Source organism: Typopeltis vanoorti, chromosome 3, assembly GCF_054136105.1.
Source record: "Typopeltis vanoorti isolate ZY-2024b chromosome 3, IOZ_Tvanoo_1.0, whole genome shotgun sequence".
Lineage (NCBI taxonomy): Eukaryota > Metazoa > Arthropoda > Arachnida > Uropygi > Thelyphonidae > Typopeltis > Typopeltis vanoorti.
In genome coordinates this window covers 17352678-17375470 of record NC_143551.1, presented here as the reverse complement: position 1 = coordinate 17375470, position 22793 = coordinate 17352678, and the positions used below count along the sequence as shown (strand labels likewise).

Genomic DNA, 22793 nt, shown 5'->3' with positions numbered 1-22793 from the left:
GTCACTTTATTAAAAACTATAATAAGAATAGGACTATTCCCTCTTTGGTATTCTGTCTGTCTTAGGTAGGATATATAAATGTTACTCAGTGCAGTTGTGGCTGGTTTGCCATCTGCTTAATAATGAAAAGAGCCTATATTTAATAATTGAAACCTTTCTTTTTTTTATAAACATAGATTGCTACTCTGATGTTGATTAAATTGCATTAGATTAAATACACATACTCTTAGTAAAATTTAATTTTTATTGCCCTCCTCCTTGTTTTTATCCAATTTTAAATCTTTCATCGACTTAGCATCTTATCTTGATAAAAGCTTTTGTGAACTTTGTTCATTATGAAATCTCTACTGGTAACAATTAATGATGCTGTATTACTGTGAACTTCTTTCTTCACATATTGTCTTAAAATATAAGCTTTCACAGTGCTTTTGGTTTTACTTATTAGCAAGCATATATTAAAAAAAAAGATGAAACCACTTTTTTTTTTCTTTTTTTTTTTTTTCTTTTTTGTGCTGTTATCCTTAGGAAATGCATATCAATCCTACTCAGAAGAACTTGCAAAAACTGTATACTACAAAGTGCTGTGCATATGTGTGTGTACATGGTTATTAAGAAATAAAAAGAAACCTATTAATGTATTTCTTGAATGACTCTGAAGATTGTAATCTCTGGGGAAAACAGTATGAAGAATATTGTTCAAAGAACAACTACACGAAGAGAAAGAGGAGGATGACATTTTGACTTAATATGCGAAGCGGAATTGTGTATGGATGTTGACTGGTAACTGAGTTTTTTTTTTTTTTTTTGCTGGGAATGTTTATAAATAAATAAGAATTTCTTTGGTGAAGAGGAATGTGGACAAATAATGGAGGCCAGTTGGGAACAGTACCACTGAAAATACAAATGGCTTAATGTAGAAACAGTGTCTGTGAGCAAGTCTTTGGAGTTTCTGCTGTCACTGAGTTAGAATTCTAACTCAGTTAGCAGAATTGAAGAAGGCAGCACCATCAGTGTAAGAAATGTCAATGTAAAAGAAATTGAACTGGCATAAGAACCACTGAATATAATTTGGTGTAATTTATATTATAGAGAAAAAGAAAAAAAAGAACTAGGTGAGACTATAATAAATAATATGAGATGTCATACTCTTGGAGCAGTACTGAACTAGGAAAGAAAGGACTAGCTGCAGCATTCAACACTAAACATGAAGATCTTGATTGGCATGCAGTTTCAAGCGGAGCAATATGGGCACATTTCAAAATGAGGAATTGAAGAATGAATCTTATTTGAGCCTGTGGTCCCTCAGAAGGTTCTACTAAAGAAGAAGTGAAGGAATTTTTAGTCGTTAGAGATCACAGCTGATAAAAATGAAAAGCTGGTCCTTGATGGAGATCTAAAGCACACTGAAAAATGAATGATATATATAGCAATGTTTTAGGAAATTTGGAGTAAGAGTACTGTAAAAGTCCTCTTTCTACCTTCTTTTAAGAAGGTAGACTCATTGCCGAAAGTGGATACCACAATAACTATCATACCTTATCTTGAACATATTCATTGGTGCACTTGCTACCCATCCTGGCAATGCATTCCACTCATTTACTACCTACCAAACAAAAACTCCTTTTCATCTCTTTACTCACATGATGTTTTGTACAGTTTCCAAGGTTTGCTATGCAATAATTCCCTCCTATCTATTTGATAGGCTCCTCTCACCAACTTATATGTCTGCTATATCACCTCCCCTTCTTCTCTTGTCTGCCAAGCTCTGGAGATCACATTTCCTCATCTGTCTCATACTCAATATTCCAAAGTCCAGATATAGTCATGGTTATTTGCCTTGGAACTCTCCAATGTTTTCTTATTACTAATATAGCCAGGTGATCAAATCTGCGATTGAAATCCAAATGAAGCCTAATTAGCATCTTTTTACATTGGAACTATCACCTCCTTATCTGTACATGTCAGTGTTCTTCACATTATAGCAGCAATTTTTTGGGTAAACTTACAAAATTTCACCATGTGTCCTCTGAACTTCAGTTCTTTGTCCATCAAGATCAACAAATCTCTTGCTTCCTTCATTTCCTGAAGCAAAGTTCCTCCAATATGATAAACCTAATTCCATTTCTCTGGCCAAAATGCATAACTTTACACTTAGCAACATTGAAATGACACCCCCCCATTCTTCAGTGCAGAGCATTAACCTGTTCAGATCTACTTGCAACAATGCATCAGAACTTACTAATATTGCTCTTCCTGATTTGGAATTCAGCAACTTTTTGGTTGCTGATTATGCACCTCCATACACAACTTGCTGGCTCCTATTAGTCATCTATCCCTGTAACCAATCTACCAAATGACTATTCCTCTCCATCCTGCTCAATTTCAGCAGTAGTTTATTATGCAGTACTCAATCAAATGCTATTAGCTACATCTGTCACTGTATTATAAAATGTAACTAAGTTACTAAAGCATGCCCCCTCCCCCTTTTACCTCCTTTAACAAACCCATGCTGCTCTCTCAAGAGATTTCCATTTTCATTAATCCAGGTTTGTATTCTGTCTCTAACCAGCCCTTCCAACACTTTCACCACTACACTTGATACACCTGGGCCTATAGTTTGACACTGACTTGGATTCTCCCTTATGCAGTGGCACTATTTTTCTTTCTTTCCATTCTTCTTGGACTGTTTGTTTGCTAGACTTCTGTTGAACAACCAAGTCAAGGACACTGACACTGCCAACTCTTTTGCACATTTCTATAATATATATGATGATATCCCATCCAGTCCTACAGCTTTATTAAATTGGGAGCCATTTACATTTGCCTACACTCCTAGTCTATTTAAGTCATCTTCTAGGATCTCTACGTCACATTCATTTACTATCACTCTTCCCAGTTTTGCATCATCAGCAAACAACTGAATATTTCCTCTCAAGTCATTTCCTATATCATTGATATACAAAGTAAACAAAAGATCAAATACTGAGCCCTGGGATACACCACAACCACATTTACTCGAATATAACTTGCACTTTTTTACCCAAAATTAAAGTTAAAAAATCGTGGTGCAAGATATATGTGAGAATTTTCAGAAATTAAAGTTTTTCAGAAAAAAACTAAATCAATGTTTGTAATTAAATCTTCAGTATTCATTATAATTTATAATTGCTCACATTGTTTATGAATTGAATGCATTGAAATTTTAATTATCAACATTATTTACACAATCCACTGTGATATAATTTGAATCTTTAGCGACAGTGCTTCTGTAATAAATTAAAATAAATGTTTATCAACCAAAATAGCATCATCTTCACTCGCATCCAGGACATTAGAGATGGCAGTTTTTTAAAAAAAACTCCTGGCAATTATTTCGGGTGAAATCATCCACTCCGTATAGAACCAAAACCTCAGCTCACCTCATTCACCACTCCACCCCTGCGCAATCCAAGATTAAATAGAAGTCAATGCTCTCACTCCCATATTTCCTGTACAAGCAGCTTCCATCTCCATGCATATGATTGGTGCAGTGTTAACAAAAGATCATGTGACTCAACGACAAAGGCAAGCCGACAATTCTTGAGTTGAAATGCTGATTCTCTTTAACCGAATTTCAAAATATCTGAAACTGCCATAACAACATTCATTATCTATTTCTTAAAGTTTTAAACTTTTTTCATGTGTGAGGTATATGTGAAATTTTAATTTCTTTTTCCATAAAGTAAAATCAAGTAAAGTAGAAAAAAAAGGCATCAGTGGCAATATCATATTAAAAATGAAGATATTAGGAAAGAACTTGACATTGTTAGCATCCAGGAATGTGTTAGCAGAGCTAATCTCAGGTGATATACTTAAAAAAAAATGGGAGAGGAAAGATTAGCAAAACAAGTGTTCTCTGCCAAAATGACCAAGATTAAGGTGGATTGATATGATAAAAAGTGTCTTAGAAGATAGAAATTTAAGATCTGATAATGGAGTCTTGACAGGTAGCAGATTCATTTGGAGGAAAATTGTAGATAGGAAGTTGGTAATGATGTAAATTTTTCATGTGGTACTATCATATCCTGTACACCCCTTGAGGTTACATGTCAGGAATTTGATGATGATAATGTAAAATCAGGGATGCGAGATATACACGAGGGCGACTGTGTTCGAGTAAATACAGTAGTTACCTATATTCTCCTGGACTCAACTCTTCCATAAACTTCTGTTTGACATCAATAGATAGGAAGTTGGTAATGTAGTAGTATCATATCCTGTATACACCTTGAGGGTACATGTCAGGAATTTTTATTATTATTATTATTACATGACACCTCCAGGGAGTCCAAAGACTCATTGAGGGAGGGCACACTCTACAACTCTGTCTCTACCACTTAATCTACAACGAACTGCAACTACACCAATGCCATCTACCACCAACCACCGCTAGTATTTTCACAGACAATCACAAACATCCATAACCATTGCAGGATTCGAACCCGCAGCCCTTTGGCTGAAGAGCGGTTACTCTAACCACTTGGCCAACCAGGCCATCATAATTTGATTATGATGATATAAAGTAGTATCAGTGGCTCGAGATATCGCAAGGGCGAGTTATATTTGAGTAAATATGGTAGTTACCTGTATTCTCCTGGACTCTTCCATAAACTTCTCTTTGACATCTGTCCATCAGCCACGCTATAATCCAGATCATCAGTTCATCCCCATTTACTCCAATTTATACAACAGAGTTCTATGGAGAATCCCATCAAATGCCTTTGCAAAGTCCACGGTATCACTCAGCCATTTCCCTTATCCAACTCCATCGCCACTTTATTATAAAAAAAATTAAGCATATTACTAAGGCAAGAACTACCCTTCACAAAACCATGGTACCCTTAAGAAAGTATCATGTTCATATAGACACAGTCTTGAATTCTTTTTACAATTTCTACAACACCTTAACCACCACTCTTAAGATGCTGATTGTTCTATAATTTACTATTTCTGTCTTGGAGTGGCTTTATGCAATGGGACTATTTTGTCCTCTTTTCACTCCATAGTTTGAATTACAATATTGAAGTTTCCAACATTTGACCAAAGACAAGAGACCACAGATATGAGAGTTCTGAGAAAGATTAGAGGCGTGAACAGATGGCATCAATGGCAATATATTAAAAACGAGGATATTAGGAAAGAACTTGACATTGTCAGCATCCAGGAATGCGTTAGCAGAGCTAATCTCAGGTAGTATGGTCACTTAAACAGAATAGGCGAGGAAAGATTAGCAAAACAAGTGTTCTCTGCCAGGTTGGCAGGAAAACGACCCAGATGAAGACCAAGATATAGGTGGATAGATACAGTACAAAGTGCCTTAGATGATAGAAATATAAGATCTGATAATGTTGGAGTCTTGACAAGTAACAGACTGATTTGGAAGAAAATTGTAGATAGGAAGTTAGTAACAATGTAAATTTTTCATGTAGTACTATCATATCCTGTACACCCCTTGAGGGTACATGTCAGGAATTTGATGATGATGAAGTTTCCAACAAAAACTTCTCAGTATTTAGGTGTGTCTAACTGAGAATTAACCTTGAGGGATAAATGATAACATGGCTGTGTTGTTATCAGAATTTAGAGACCAGCCGAGGCAGTAGATGAATTTATTAAAGAATGTCAAGAAAACTTTGAGTAAGAACTGATTGCTATAATTCTAGTTGCAGGAAATATTAGATATAAAGTATTTTGCTAATGTATTTGCTTTACAACACATACATGCTTATACCAATTGACATTTCCCATTTGGATGGATATTTATTGCTGTGCTGACAAATTCCTGTAGACAACAGGTACACAGAACTTGAGGTAATGTGATTCTTTTATGGAAATCAGAAATATTTTAATTGTTTAATATGATTTGATTGCATTTGTTTCCCTTCCCCTCCTCTCCTTTAGGAAGTGGTGACATTGTCAAAACAAGGCTAGGGGAAGTATCTCAAGCAGCAGCAGTTGATAATCTCACAGAAATAGTTTCAAGTAAGTAAATATGTATACCTATAAAATACTGTATTCACCTTGGATGAGATCTGTAAATTTTTTTTTTTTTTTCCTTGTATTATATCAACCCCAGAAGTTGCAGAATCTGTAGACCAGTGGTCGGCAACCTTTTTAATATGAAGGGTGCAATACTGCAGGTGCTGCATTGCCGACTCCTCCTGATTTAAATAATTAAACTTAAAATTACAATTGCATGGATGATTTTGAAATGTCTTTCTATACTATACTACGTTTTTAGAAATTGCCACACTATTATTGCATAATAAACAAATACATTTGCCATTATGATTGATAAAGCAAGGTGCTCGCATATGATCTGACAGATACATACTAATTGTTACATGAATATTCTTTTTGTATTCATTTTTTATTTTTATTTTTTATGGTATTTTATATTCATTCATATGTGACAAAAATATTTTGTAAAAGCGAAGTAAATAAAATAATGTTAAAATTTGAAATCTCATTTTTCTTAAAAACAACTAATCATAGAATTTCTAAGCCTGAAATGAGAGAAAAAATGCCTGTGTCATGAGCCCTCCATAATTTTCAGATTTTATATTGCGCTCTTCATATTAAAAAGGTTGCTGACCTCTGCAAGATGTGCTTTACATTTATGGAAAATACTATGGAAAGAGGTGTGGAGCTTGCTCCACCTTTACTATGAGTTGCCCATAAGACACTACTTATGCTTGCATCCGCCGAAACTTTTAGTTGCTATATATTCGGAACGAAACTCTTGTAGTTTCTTTATTCGGCTATGAAATAATGTTGGATTCAATATTCACTTAATTTGTTCTTTATTTTTTTTGCATTTTAGCACATACTAGTACTGAATGTATCTCTCAGATATACTGCGATCTATGCTGTGAGCTCCAAAGCAGCTTACAATAATTTCTCTGAGGGCGGACTTAAAATTCACCGCAGGCACTGCTTTGCCTACCTCTGCTATAGACTATCAGTTGTGCGTGTGTGTGTGTGGGCAGTAAGTATTTAAATCAAGCAACAAACATTTTCATACGCTGAAGTGTGTGATGGTGATGTATAACATCATACATGTCCGTTAGGAAATGTGTTTTACATTATGGGAAATACTAAGGATAGGGATTGGAGCTTGCTTCACCTTTACTACGAGTTGCCCCTGTCATGAAGGGTTTGCTTACACTTGGATCTGCCAAAACTTTTATAGTTTCTATCTATATTTGGTAAGAAACTCTTGTAATTTCTCTATTCGGCTTTGAAATAATGTTGAATTCAATATCCACTTAATTTGAATAATTGTGCATCGCCGAAGTGAAGCCTTTTGGCTCTCTTATTTCAATAATATCAACATTTAAGTTGTTGTATTCTTCTAACATTCCAATTAATTTTGGAAAAAATGAAATCTAATCCAAACATGACACTGCCTTAAGCTTGGAAAGAGTTTTCAATATTGAATTGTGTGAAAATTATTTCTCTGTCCATTATGGAATTACAACCCTCTACACTGAATGCTTGCTGGAAAAAATATGGCCTTGAAGCCATTCTGGAACAAATTTCGTATCTCCATTGGATGCCGAGCTAAGTCCATCATATAATAAATGTCACATGCATTTTTGGTGGAGAGGACTTTTACAATATGGATTGAAAATGAAATTAGTGAATTAATTGATGGGGAAACAGGTTTAAATGAGGAGGAACTGGTACAATTAATAAATAGATGACGTCGAACCAAATGTTGGGCAAAGTTCTGGAGCTTCTGATTGTAATGAATCCATTAAAGAATTCAGTTTAAAGAAATTAGCAGAAGGATTGGACTTGGCAAGAAAGTTAGGAAGTTATTTTACAGATAATGATCCCTCAATGGAGCGCTCTGGAAAATTCATGAGACAATTGGATATTTGTTTAGCTCCATATTATGAACTTAAAAAATTGCAGCATAGTGGTAAGCAAGGTCTTATCACTCACTTCTTGATAACTAAGCCAGCCAAAGTATGCAATGAGAATTATACAAAGGATGTCCAAGAGATTTCAAGTAATGACAATGTCTGGCTACTCGTGAATAAAGAACATCTATGAAAGGTTATTTTTGAAGGACAGTGATGATGATTAAAATATGCACTTTATTTTATTTTGCCTAAAACATTTATGCATTATATGCAATGAAGTTTAGGTACAATTTATAATTTTATACTATGTATTTGTTTCATAGTTTGTTTTCTTAACTTACATGAATTACTTGAATTAAATAAAAATATATTTTTGTTGGATATGTCATTGTTGTTTATATAATTTAAAAAAAAAAACGATTTTGTAACATAACCCTACTTTTTCTAGTAGGGTTATGTTACAATTGTGTTAAGCAAGACTCTTTCTGAGTCTTGCTTAACACAATTTATATAATGTGGCATTTCTATGGAACCTGACATCCACATTACATGAGGGTTATCTGTATACGTAAATGTCACTTACGTAGCGTATACGCAAAATACTCGGTCATGTGTTTTCAACTTCTTGTGTTTGAGGCAGAGTTAATATTTAAAAAAAAAAAGGATATGACATTGAGTCCTGGATTTTGCGTGCATGTGTCAGCATGTATGCACACTACATTGTATAAAAAAACTGAATGTTTGAAGTATCAAAACAGGTGGCTACATATTCTAATTTGGAAGGAATAAATGCAAAGAATTGTATGTAAAGCACACTTATGGCAATGGAAATATTATCATCATTTTGGATAAATGAAAACAAACTTCCAAACAAACAAGATCCAGCACTCTTGTACTCGGAGTCCCCTCCATCACATTCTGCTTCAGGTAATTATCTCTCATTAAGTGTATAAATTCCATTTCCTTCCTGCCATGTGATCTTTCCTCCTTCCAATCTGTCTCTGAAGTTGAAGTCTGCCATAATAATTACTCAACTTGCACTCATTGTACTAATCTGCTGATGCATATCTTCCACATCATCCCTGGCCTTATAGTCTCAACCAGTTTTATATTTTGGTCTGTTGGCCTCAATCTCACACCAGGTTGACTCAAAAGAACTTCCATCTGCACAACTGACTCCTCCTCTTGTTGGTTGGAGTTCATCTACTATCATTACCAGAAGTACCCTATGCCCTGTCTATTCTATCCTTCTTGAACTACATTCATCACATTCTATCTCCATAGCTACATCATCTGCTGTTAGCCATGTCTCCCTAATGCTTATAACATTTGAAGTTGCACTAGCCAATGCCAAAAACTTCTCCCTCTTGTTCCTGAGACTTCTGGCATTAGTATATAGAAACTGCAGCATCCCAAATCACCTTTAATTCCTGAATTGACAATCTTAGTCAATATTTTTGCTTGAGAGACTAGATACTGCACTTGTGGTCATTCTCACACTCATTTGCTTCATTTAAAATAAATTAAAGATGCCAAGAAATTATATTCTTCGTTTCGTTCTTTAAGAGACTTGGCGCATGAAATCACTTCACAACTGGGCTACTTGTATATGGAGAGTAATGACTTCACATCAGTTGACTTAGTATCCCATATTGCAATGCACATATCCTTACGGACATGTATAATCTATGCAAAATGGGCAGGGCCACTAACCAGACTAGTTTCGAAGTGAAGTCATGAAGTGACTTCACATGCAAACTTTGTTTGCTTACACTTGGATAAAAGATGAAACCAAGAATATAATTTCTTGGCATCTCTAATTTATGGTATAACCAAGTTCAACATTTGCTTCATTTGTGTGCTCATGCGCACATACACTCTTCACTTGTCGTAATTTCTTTTGTTTTCCTAACTTTTACACTCGCAGTGAACAAAGCTCTCTCTCTAAACACCTAACATCTAATCCATTTAAGTGCAATCCATCAGCATTGTACAAATCCTTACATCCATCAAACTGGTCATAGGTCTGCAAACTCTACATCATTACTGTGCAGAATCTACAGATCGATTCATTAGCTATCATCACTCTTCTTCTAAGTTCATCTCTATCATAGCATGGCAGCAGACTCATAAACTTCACCTTTTCATCTTCTGTTTTTCTTCTTCCACTAACTCTTTCACATCCTCCTTTATATAATACTTCTCAGGTCATTGGTTCCAGCCAGAACAATTCTTTCACCTTCCCATTCTGCATTCTAACAACATTACTAATATTATTAATTTTTTCACCCCGGAAAGATTTTGTAGCACTTTCTTGAAGTACTCCCCTTATCATAGAATTGCTGTACATTGCTGAGTGGATGTAGTAACTGGAATTAAGTGTAAAGGTATATAATTTTTAAGAATGACTAAAGAGCTAGGAGAGGAGAAGTACTGCTGATATCAGATGACTTGAGTCTGGTTATAATGCATACTCATGAAACAATAATGGAAATGATGCCTTATGTAGCAGTAAGTTTGAAGCTGTCTGAAGTAGAGGCTAACAGGATGAAATATAGGGCGAGGTGTTGCTATAGACCTGATGGTTTATATGCAGTGGATGTAGAAATGCATTGTGAATGAAGTCACTCAAGGAAACGATGTTATATTTGAACGTGTGGACAGACTTATGTGTTCGTCGAACATGTTGTTTATTATTTTAACGGTATAATAGAACACAGAAACTAAGTAAATAATTAATTTATTAACTTGATGCTGATATTTCGCTGGTATTATAACCAGCATCTTCAGAGCACAAAAACACTATTTGTCACAATACGCAAGACTAAAACAACATGGTGTACTTAAAATTGTAGCAGCAATACAAAGACTAAAGTCCTGATTTTGGCGCCCTCTATCTGAAAAAAAAAAAAAAAACGCTATCATATATTACTAGAGTCCTAGAAAAGTGCTAGTTTTTTCTTAATATGACTGTCTCCCAGATCTTCGGCAAGTTAATACAGCCATATTTGTTGAGATTTGGAGTATGTTTTAGGGCTTCTGTCGCCTCTAAGAACAATCTCTCTGATTTATATGGGTTTCTGTGTAGTACTTTTGTGTTTTTCCAGTTGATCCTGTGTGCAGGGGTATCCAGAGCATGGTCTGCTAGGCCCGATTTCCCATAATGATATTTCCGGACGTATCGTTTATGTTCGCTGATGCGGATATTCACAGTTCTTCCTGTTTGACCGTAGTAGGCTTGATTGCATGAGCAGGGTACTTGGTAGACTCCTGGATGTGATAAAGGAGGAATGCTGTCCTTGGGTGAGCGGATGAGGGTGGCTAATTTGCTATATGGTCTGAATGTAGTGCGTAGTTTATGTTTATTGAGAATTCTTGAGATCTTTTCGGATGTGCCTTTAATGTAGGGGATGGTGACTGTTTTGTTGTAGTTCTCTGTGGTGGATGGTGGGAGGGGTTTCTTGGGAGTGTTTAGTATTTTGTTTATTTTTTGTGGATTGTAGCCGTTGGCCAAGAAGGTGTGGCGTAAGTGAGTGAGTTCAGCAGTAAGAGCCTTGTCATTTGAACAGATTGCTCTCGCTCTATGGGTTAGCGTTTTTAATATGCCATATTGTTGAGAAGGATGATGGTGTGATTGTTTGTGTAAGTATCTGCCTGTATGTGTGGGTTTTCTGAAAACTGAAAATTCTAAGGAACCATCTGGGAGACGTGTGATGAGTGTATCCAGGAAGGGCAGACAGTTGTTGGCTTCCAGTTCCATAGTAAAGTGGATTTTTGGATGTTGGCTATTTAAATGTGCTAAGAATGTTTTCAATGTCTCAGGGCCATGTGGCCAAATAGCAAGCACATCATCAACATAGCGTAGCCAAAGTGTTGGTTTGAGAGTGGCTGTATTGATTGCTTGTTTTTCCAGGTGTTCTATGTAAAAGTTGGCTAGGGGGGGTCACCAAAAATTCACAAACCAGGCACACCCCTACGCCCAATTGTGGACAGTATAAATAGTCCCACATACAAACTGGCTAGACATTTAGCGAAGCTACTAGCCACTCTCACTAACAATTCTCCCTCCTTTATCAAAAATTCAGCACACCTAAAAAGCATCTTACAACACCTCACCCTAAAAAGCTCAGACTTAATAGTAAGCTTTGACATCACTTCACTATTCACAAATGTACCACTAATAGAAACCCTCAATCTACTGAAGTCTCACTTCCCCCCTGATATATTTGAACTATTCAAATTCACAATACATGCAGGATATTTCACATGGAAAGGGAAAATATACAAACAAATTGATGGGACAGCCATGGGCTCCCCCCTTTCTCCCCCCCCTAGCCAACTTTTACATAGAACACCTGGAAAAACAAGCAATCAATACAGCCACTCTCAAACCAACACTTTGGCTACGCTATGTTGATGATGTGCTTGCTATTTGGCCACATGGCCCTGAGACATTGAAAACATTCTTAGCACATTTAAATAGCCAACATCCAAAAATCCACTTTACTATGGAACTGGAAGCCAACAACTGTCTGCCCTTCCTGGATACACTCATCACACGTCTCCCAGATGGTTCCTTAGAATTTTCAGTTTTCAGAAAACCCACACATACAGGCAGATACTTACACAAACAATCACACCATCATCCTTCTCAACAATATGGCATATTAAAAACACTAACCCATAGAGCGAGAGCAATCTGTTCAAATGACAAGGCTCTTACTGCTGAACTCACTCACTTACGCCACACCTTCTTGGCCAACGGCTACAATCCACAAAAAATAAACAAAATACTAAACACTCCCAAGAAACCCCTCCCACCATCCACCACAGAGAACTACAACAAAACAGTCACCATCCCCTACATTAAAGGCACATCCGAAAAGATCTCAAGAATTCTCAATAAACATAAACTACGCACTACATTCAGACCATATAGCAAATTAGCCACCCTCATCCGCTCACCCAAGGACAGCATTCCTCCTTTATCACATCCAGGAGTCTACCAAGTACCCTGCTCATGCAATCAAGCCTACTACGGTCAAACAGGAAGAACTGTGAATATCCGCATCAGCGAACATAAACGATACGTCCGGAAATATCATTATGGGAAATCGGGCCTAGCAGACCATGCTCTGGATACCCCTGCACACAGGATCAACTGGAAAAACACAAAAGTACTACACAGAAACCCATATAAATCAGAGAGATTGTTCTTAGAGGCGACAGAAGCCCTAAAACATACTCCAAATCTCAACAAATATGGCTGTATTAACTTGCCGAAGATCTGGGAGACAGTCATATTAAGAAAAAACTAGCACTTTTCTAGGACTCTAGTAATATATGATAGCGTTTTTTTTTTTTTTTCAGATAGAGGGCGCCAAAATCAGGACTCTAGTCTTTGTATTGCTGCTACAATTTTAAGTACACCATGTTGTTTTAGTCTTGCGTATTGTGACAAATAGTGTTTTTGTGCTCTGAAGATGCTGGTTATAATACCAGCGAAATATCAGCATCAAGTTAATAAATTAATTATTTACTTAGTTTCTGTGTTCTATTATACCGTTAAAATAATAAACAAGATGTTATATTTGATCATAGCATCAGAAAGTGTCTCAGTTAAAGATGCAACTGTTTTGCCACCAGTTGGTGATAGTGATCATGCCCTACTAACTTCGGAAAGTAGTCAACTATATGGATGTTGCAATCAGGATTACATGCTGAACTACAAATCTGGAAATTATGAATCACTCAGAAGAATACTATCTTTGGTCCAATGATAACCATTACTGAATGAGAAAGATATCAGCAGTGCATTGGAATCTTTGAAGAAGTGCTTAAATGAAGCAGTATCTGAATGTGTATTGTGTCCCTAGATTTCAAAGAATAAATTGGGAGGTGAACTAGATATGCAATCTTATTAAGCAAGTGATCGATAAAAAGAAAATTATGTGGAAGGAATGCTACTACCACACTGAATGATGAGATAGAGGTGCATAAAAATGAGGTTCAACTGCTGTTGCATAACCTGGATAAGAATTTATCAGTATAGGGACAGATGGATTTCAGGATGTATGATAAAGGAATGTTCATCTGAACTGGCTAGGCCCTTGATGTGTTTGTATAATTTGATTCTTATACACATTATGTTGGTGTGATTGTGCTTGGAGTAACTGGCAAGGCTTGGAGATCTTGGAGTTGTAGTGGACAGGAATTTTGAAGTTCAAGGGTCACATCACAAAAATTCCAAATACGACCCAGAGGATATTTGTGATGTTGAAATGAACATTGACATCTAAAGATATAGAAGTCATTTTGCCTCTTTATAGGGCCTTGATATGACCATACCTTGACTACTGTGTGCAGATTTGGTCTCCTGGGTTCAGAGGAGATAAAGAAACTGTGGAAAGGGCAAGAAGGGTTACAAAGATGATATTGGATTATGGAATTTAGATTAAAAGGACAGGTTTCGGAGTGGGCTGTAGACACTGGCTGACATGAGAAAGAGGTGGAGATATGCTGTATGATAGAGGTCTATAAACTTTTGAGAAGGTATTGGCGGGGGGGGGGGGGACTTTTGTTGTGGAAGTTTGCAGTTAAAATAGGGGTGAGAGCTAGATTTTTTCTCTCTCACAGAACAGTTTGCCTGTTGAAGTAGTGAGTACATCAAGTATGAATGAGTTTAAGAGGAGATATGAGAGCTGGTGTGGGTGATGTGTGCTTGAGTCTTTGACTCCCTGGAAAGTCTAATAAAATTTTAATTTTTCAAACCTTGTTGTTTTGAAAAATCAGCTATTTTAAGAAATAAAAATTAGAATGATTGACTGGCATCTACATAAACAGCACGAAGCATTATTACAAATGTCTGCATAATGTAATAATGCTTTGTGCTGTTTTTTTCTAGCGTTAGTTATTTTGAATGTGGTTTGTAGTATCTAGAATTCTCATTTAGTTTCATTCCTGTCAGAATTCTTTTGCATATGTGCTAATGCATTTGTATGATCACACGAATTTAAATGATAAAGATTAGGATATCTAACTGGCCAAGTATAAGGACCACCTTGACTGATCCAGTAGTATGAAATAGGGCCCAATAAAGTAAATTATACTTGTCAAGAAATATCCTTGTTTAATCCTTTATCCAAGTGTAAGCAAAACACCTTTGTGCTTGAAGTATATTCATGACTGAGCTACTTGTGTATAAAGGCTGATGATTTCACATCAGTTGCTTTAATGATAGAAAGCACAGATAGGAATAGACAGAGATAGGGACCATTCAGATAATATAAAATCTGGAAAAATATAGTTATGCTGTTACATCTTATAAAGGAAGTATCCTGCAAAAGGCACAAAACTGTGTGTGTGTGGAGAGGGGATGTCTAGTAATATCATCTTTTAACACACAATTCATTTAATTAGCCAACATTGAATATTTACCAGAGGTCGGGATTGAAAATACATATATCACTTGATTTTTAGTATGGAGAACATCACTACATTAGTAAGTAAAGTGGACTTGGGCACATTAAGATTTGTGAAAACTCAACCTCAAAAGTTGATTATGGCTTGCAATCTGCTCTTTAAATTCCTGTACTTTTTGTCAAATGGTGAGGACATAAATCTCTTTTTTTTCAGTATGTGGATGTTTCAATTGAGTACTGCAGAACTGCATTATGCCACTCAGAGCATGTCCTTTTGAACTTGGTGTTTATCTTGTGTTCAGATACAACATTAAATGATCCATTTTCTCACAGATATCAGTGTATGTTGGATTGAGACAGTATGGTTAGAAAGTGTGTGATTTGTGTAGTTTTCATATGTTACAGAATCATTTGAAAACTGAACTAGTATCTCTTCAAAAAAAAAACAACAACAACACGCATTCATCCCAGTTGAATACCATATAAACAGGACTATAGTTACCAGCAACTGAACCCTGAAATGACCATATATGCATAGCCATGTTGATAAACATTTTGTTTAAAATCATTCAAGGATGTCAACACTGATTGCTAGATTCTTCCTGGGAACAGCTTCACTTCCTGACATGAAGATATTGTAGTCAATGTAACTTGGCTGATATAAATATTGAGATAGCACTATATTCAGGAAATCTAAATTGTTCACATACCTCAGTATTGTCTAGGCCCTCCTTTGATGCTGATCACGCTTTCCACTTAGCTGCCACCCATTGAATTGTAGAAGGTGGAAAATGTAGACGGTTGTAGGTTTGTGCTCTTTGAATGGAAGTGTTGAAAGTAGAAAATGAACACTTCCATCCTTTGGGTCAAGGGTAGAATAATACTCCACTAATCTGTGATGAGAAGTTAAGTATTTTGTAACATTTTTCTTTCATCATGATCACCAGTCTGCATACCATTGTTGAATGCATCAGATGTTTCATTTTATCCTGAAAGTATTCTTTTGAGTCAACATTGGGTCTTCTGTGCAAGCCAATAGTTTTTCCACATTATTTTTTCTCAAATTACATTACATAACAGGGCACAGTGCACTGTCTTGTGAGGCAGAGATCTTTACCATAAAACTGTAGTATTATATTATCCAAAAGGATGTTTTTAATGATCTTTTCTTTCATCCTTCCAGTCACTACGATCAATACAATTCCCATTCCTGAAGCAATAGCATATGCACACCATCCTAAGTTTATGACATTTTTGTCATAAACTTAGGATGGTGCACTTGGTTATAAGCCATTTCTCCAGTCATTGTCCACACTATCTCATCCAGTCAGAAAAGGGTTAATGTCTCTCATTACTCCATATCACAGGACTTGCACTACTCTGCAGAAGAGTGATATATTCTTTACATTAGTGTACTCTGCACTGTTGATTGCAGTGGTTGATGCTTATTTAGCTGCACATATTTGGCTTATGTGCAGCAACTCTTCTATAGAAGGGTAAATGCACATATAATGGGTTTCTCTGAAGATTTCCTTTTGATCCAAAAATAAAAAAAATGTTTTTAAAAACATTTTATTAAAATAAATCAAATATTGAATAGTATGATGTATAAACAGTTTCATAAATGTGCATAAATACTGATAGGAATCATAATGCAATTTTTCTATATTTCATAATTAAATCCCTAGCACAAATGTATTCAAAAGTAGTCAGTCTATGTGTTGTAAATTGGTTTCTAAATAGCCGTGATATTTATTATGTTTGAGCTGCTTTTGTGTGATGTATGCATTTCACATTAATTTTCCTCTCCATAGGTAAATTATATAATGTTAACCCATTCATTTGTATAATGATCATTAACTTTAATGTTCTTTGAAAGTAGAAGTAGCAATAAGGTTAATTTTAAAAATGATAGATAATCACTAATTATTGAGAGGATACTCTACACTAATGCTTTTTTCACCAAAGGAACTGATATGGGAACACATGGGTAATAGTCATACTTGCTAAGTAATGCTGTATACGCATACCTGCATTAGCAGTAATTTTTAATAACCTTGTCCATTGAGTATAAGCACAAATGCTGTATGCAAAAAAGGATACCCAGTGTAAAATATATTATAGCATTCTTTTATAGCTGTTGAGAGTCCAGACTTGAACAACAGGGGGTTGGGAAGAGTGAGCATATTCTCCATTTAATTACTAGGAAGTCAGTGATTTGAAAAAGCTAAGGTATCTTATGTAATAATATTCACAACATCCTTTGTGATATGGTTATTATGTTGGTATAAATGAATACAAAATATTTTGCATTTGTTCTTGCATTTTGTAATGATATTACATGAATGATTGTTATTTCTTCTATTTTAAAGGATTAAGCCAAATACAAAATAGGCTTTACATTGCTGTTCAGTATACAAAAGAATTGCAACAACAGTCAAGTGATCTCGAAATTAAGCTCTCAAGTGTGCGTCACAGGCTTGATGATTTAATGAGAAAATGCACAACCACAGAATGCCAATCTGCATTAAAAAATTATAACATTAGTGCACTCACTGTCGCAACAGATTTTTATAAAGTAAGTATGTATAATTTGATATTACTTAAATTATGTATTAAATGGTGCTGCATGAACTTAGTCAATGATAATAGATTAGAAGATGTTAGAAATTTATTTATTCCCTATTAAGCAGAAAAAGTCACTGGAGAGGTTTTCTTCTAATTGCTCTTGATGCATACATAACAAATAAACTAAACATTGTGTGTTTACACAACTGTAAAGGATGTTTGTGTCATGCTGTTCACTTATAGGATATGATTAATGAGAAAGTAAGAGTGTGGTGAAGAGGGATGTGAGGAGTCGATTTTTTACATGTAGGTTTGTCACTACACTCAATGCATTACTGGAATATGTTGTTAATGCAGGGAGTGTTAAGGATTTTATGATTCACTACGATAAATTTGTTGTCATTTGAAGGAACCTCCCACGATGAATCTGTCAACTCCATGATGACATAATTTTAAAATGTTTTTTTTTTATATACATATAGTTTATTAGTAAACTATATGTATATAAAAAAAAGCATGAGCAGAACTGATGCTTTTTTTTTTTTTTTTACTTCTGAAAATTATTTAAAAAAAGCAATACAAAATTGGTTAGCATGCTTAAAGCATGTACTCTGTAAGAGTATTTACAATAAATTAGCAAATCATGTCTCACACTTCTAAGCTTTGAAACCACTTTACATCTGTAGGATACCATTTTGAATTAAATAGTGGTTAACATATATAAAAAAAAAATATATATAGACTTTATTAACCGTATATATTTCATTCCTGTTATAAGGGCATCATCAGGAAAGGGGGATGAGATCAGTGGCAACATTTGAAACAGACATAAGTTCACATAGCATGTGGTCTCATTCACAGCTGAGCAAACAGGCAAACATGTTATTAGAATTCAAAGGAAATAGTGGTTAATATTTTGTAATTCAGGATTTTTAGGATTTTTGTTAATTTTTCAGATGTGACTTAGACTTGGTTTTATGGAATGGTGATAGATTTTGTGTCATCTCTGTCTGAAGGGGGGATGGGGAAATGCAATTATAGGGTTTTAATATTTTTTTAGGGTGGGGAGGATTGTAGCCATTATCTAAGAAAGTTGAGAATTGAGAATATTGTCAAGTTCAGTAGTTATGGCATTACTATCAGAACTGATAGTAATCCTGACAATATGAAATTTTCTAATTTCATATTGTTGGGAGGGGGAGGGTTGGTGTGACTGCTGGTGAACATATCCACTAGTATGTGTGGGTTTTCTGTAAACAGAGGATGCCAAGGATCCATCAGGCTGATGTGTAATCAGAGTGTCTAGGAATTGGAGACTGTTGTTTTCCTTTTCTAAGATAAACTGGATCCTAGGGTGTTAATTATTTAGATGCTTTAAGAAAATGTCAAGATACACAGAATACTCAGGTACACTCCCCCCATTATGGAATATGATAGGACAGAATAAGGATCACCCCCAAAGATTAAAGATTATGGTTAGCAATGGCATGAAAAACAGATTTTTTGTTTGGTGAGGATTGGTGAATGAATGGAATGAGTTGTTGGAGCAACTATGAATGTTTTTCCAGTGAATGAGTTTAAAAAGAGGTATAATAGGCATTATATGAATAATGTTAGTGTGGACCATTTACAATAAGCCTTTTGTCTCCTTGGAGATGTCTGTGTAATAGTAGTAATCTTCAGGAAAATTTTTCCTGAAGGGTAGATCTTTTTTTAGCAATTTACTTGCATTTCATGACAAGGTGCGAGTATGTTAGATAAGAGAGAATCATATGCAGTGATATTCTTGGACTTTGCAAAAGCGTTTGATAGCTTGCTGCATGATAAGTTGGTGTTCAAGCTACAGATGATGGGAATAGATAGTATATTGTGAGATGGATTGGAGATTGGCTTTCTGAACAATACCAGCAAGTCGTGTATGATGGGGCAGTGTCTCAGAAAAGAAGGGTAACCAGTGGCATGCCCCAGGGTTCTGTTCTTGAGTCCCTGCTGCTCAATTTGGTTGTAAATGATATATCATGTGGACTGACTGGGCACCTTCAGTTACTTGCTGATGATGCAGAGTTGGGAAGAATTATAAGTAGCACTGCTGATATCAACCCCCTTTAGGAAGATTTGAATCGACTTCACTTGCACAAAGAAGTGGGTTATAGTTTTAATATTAATAAGCGCAAGGTGTTGCATTTTGGAATGCAGAAACATAAGGCTGTGTACTGTATTGATGGTGCTGTACTGCAGGAAATGGATGAGATTTAGGAATGATGGTTGACAGCAGACTGAAGTTTAGAGGAATTTATTGGAAGTGTTGCAAAGACTGCACATTGTAGTGCTGTTGGACTATTGTGCTCAGATTTGGTAACCTGGTTTTCAATGTGATGTGGAAACATTGGAGAGGGTCCAAAGATGAGTGACTAAGACAGTATCAGAACTCTGAAATGCTGGCTATGGAGAGAGGTTGAAGAAATGTGGATTGCAATCCTTGGTGGATAGGAGGCAAAGAGGTGATATGATAGAGACATTTAAGTTAGTGAGAGGATTTTATCAGGTTAATCTGGCCTGGTTGGCCAAGTAGTTAACATATCTGCTGTCCAGCCAAAAGGCTGTGGGTTTGAATCTTGCCATGGGCATGGATGTTTGTGATTGTACGTGAAAATACTAGTGGTGGTGAGCAGTGATGATAGTTGCAGTTTGCTGTTGTTGGTGGTGGAAAGTTGTGGAGTGGGTGTCCTCCCTCGATGAGTCTTTGGACTCACTGGAGGTGTCATGTAATAATAATAATAATCTAGAAGTGATTATAAAAATAGTAGAAGGCTAGAGGGGAAGAACCAGATGCTATTCCTGGTAGTTGTGTAAGAGTGTGGTGAGGAGTAGATATTTTACATGGAGTTTTGTCACTGAACTCAATGCATTACCAGAATATGTTGTTAATGCAGGGAGTGTTAAGGATTTTATGATTCACTATGATAAATTTGTTGTCATTTGAAGGAACCTCCCATGATGAGTCTGTCAACTCCATGGAAGGTGTAATAATAATAAGAAACTCCTGGAGACTTGTAGCATTTTATAAAAAAAAAGATAAGATAACGTGTATAAAGTAAAGAATTAAGTTTATCCCAGTTTAATGTCATATCACTTAATAATGTGATTTATTCTTACTGTTATTCGTAACATATATAACGTACACTTCTGCCTTACACCTGATCTAATATCAGGCTTATCTTCTTGCATGTCGGCTCTAATTGCTGATTTGCATCTTTACAATCTTCACTATGTATATATGGTTACATTTACATTGCAAGATGTTTTGAACAGTTTCCTTCTCTGGTATCCTGTCAATAATCTACAGATAGCCTTTGTTAGGAATGATCTAGGTTTGAATGCTATCTGGAATCAATGATTTCATGATGATATTCAAAGCTGTGGTTGAGTCAACTGGTGTCATGTAAGGACAGAATTTTTCTTCTCTAGAACTTTTTTTAAAATCTGAAACACAAGCTGTCCAGAGAACATTCAAAAATGATAGTCCATACAGATAGTATTAACTGTCCTGTTATATTAGACAAATTATATTTGTTTTAATCCTATACCTAAGCATATGCTTGAAGTGCCTTCATGACTTCAACAGCCTCTATTGTATGTAGAGGTTGTTGACTTCACATCATTTGCCTTAGTATCCCATAATGTAAAAGCATTATGGGAAGGATCACTACCCAGATTAGTTTGACCTATTTATTGAGGTCTCATTAGTGGGAGCCACACATCCAAGAAGATATTAATTGTCTCATCATAGCATTAATTAGGTTTCTATGAAGCTAAATTACTTGTTTGTATTGGCCATTGAGTCTAGAATGTTTAATGGAAGATGAAAAGATCACCAAAACTTACAGAATGCTTAAACAAATATCTCTGTTTAATAAAGTATTCATTTACTGAAGTAGTGATTGCATGCACATTTTCATTCTAGTGTATTATTCTCCTGAAGATGCCAATCTAACTTTGGCAAAATATTGCAATAACATATAAATTTATTTAGCTATTATATTGTCTATGTTGTTAATCTCCTTAAACAACATTATGAGTAGTAATCAATTTATAAGGCTAAGCATCAAAAGGATCTCTGTTTGGTCCAGCTTTTTCTTAACCAGTTTTCTTTTATGCAGTATTTTAGGATATACCCATAAATCTTTCTGCTGAAGCTAAAAAGTGTTGGCACAACATGCACTGTATGCTAGTAATAATCTGGGATTTGACTTTCTGAACAGCCATTTGTTGAATTAGACGATCTTTTCAGCTGCTATTTCACATCTAAAAAATCAAAATATGGTATATTGAGTCATAAGCTGTTCATATTTTGCTTTTTTGTTGTTTATTATTATATACCCATATCACATTTTGATTTAAACTTCAATTGCATTTCAGCTTCCAAATTTAACATCAATTGTTAACAATATATCAGCCTTATTAAAACAAGACATTGAAGAAGAAATCAGAAAGGTAAGATTTCCAACCTTTCATGTTTTTTTTAAGGCATAATAATTAATCATTCAGATAGATAGATTTGATTAATAAAGTCTAGAAAGAAACTAACAGAATTATTGGGCATTATTTATCATCATCAAATTCTTGATATATACCTTCAAGGGGTGTACAGATTTTTTATTTTTACCAAAATAAAAAATGATGGTACAACATGACAAAATTTCATGCCGGCTGGGGCGTCGCCTGGTTAAACAAGGCCCCCGTTGTTTTCGGCAGGGAACCAGGGTGAACAGCAAAACGTCAGCTACTGGAACAAATCTGAAAACAAACCCCAACTCAACAATACCAGAGTTAAAGATCGATACTATCAACATAAGAAGCCTGAATGGCAAAGAAATGGAGCTAGCTGAGGAAT

General features: G+C 35.5%; 1 protein-coding gene across 4 annotated transcripts in view; it reads left to right on the top strand.

The window, feature by feature from the left end:
- LOC150107959 (prominin-1-A-like) overlaps positions 1-22793 on the top strand; it is a 566181-nt gene that overhangs the window by 362449 nt on the left and 180939 nt on the right. For all 4 annotated transcript variants that reach the window (XM_090390573.1, XM_090390570.1, XM_090390571.1 and 1 more), the window contains 3 exons: positions 5941-6021; positions 17704-17909; positions 22319-22393. In XM_090390573.1, coding sequence (XP_090246699.1) covers positions 5941-6021; positions 17704-17909; positions 22319-22393 — 362 coding nt within the window. The remainder of the gene's footprint in view (positions 1-5940; positions 6022-17703; positions 17910-22318; positions 22394-22793) is intronic.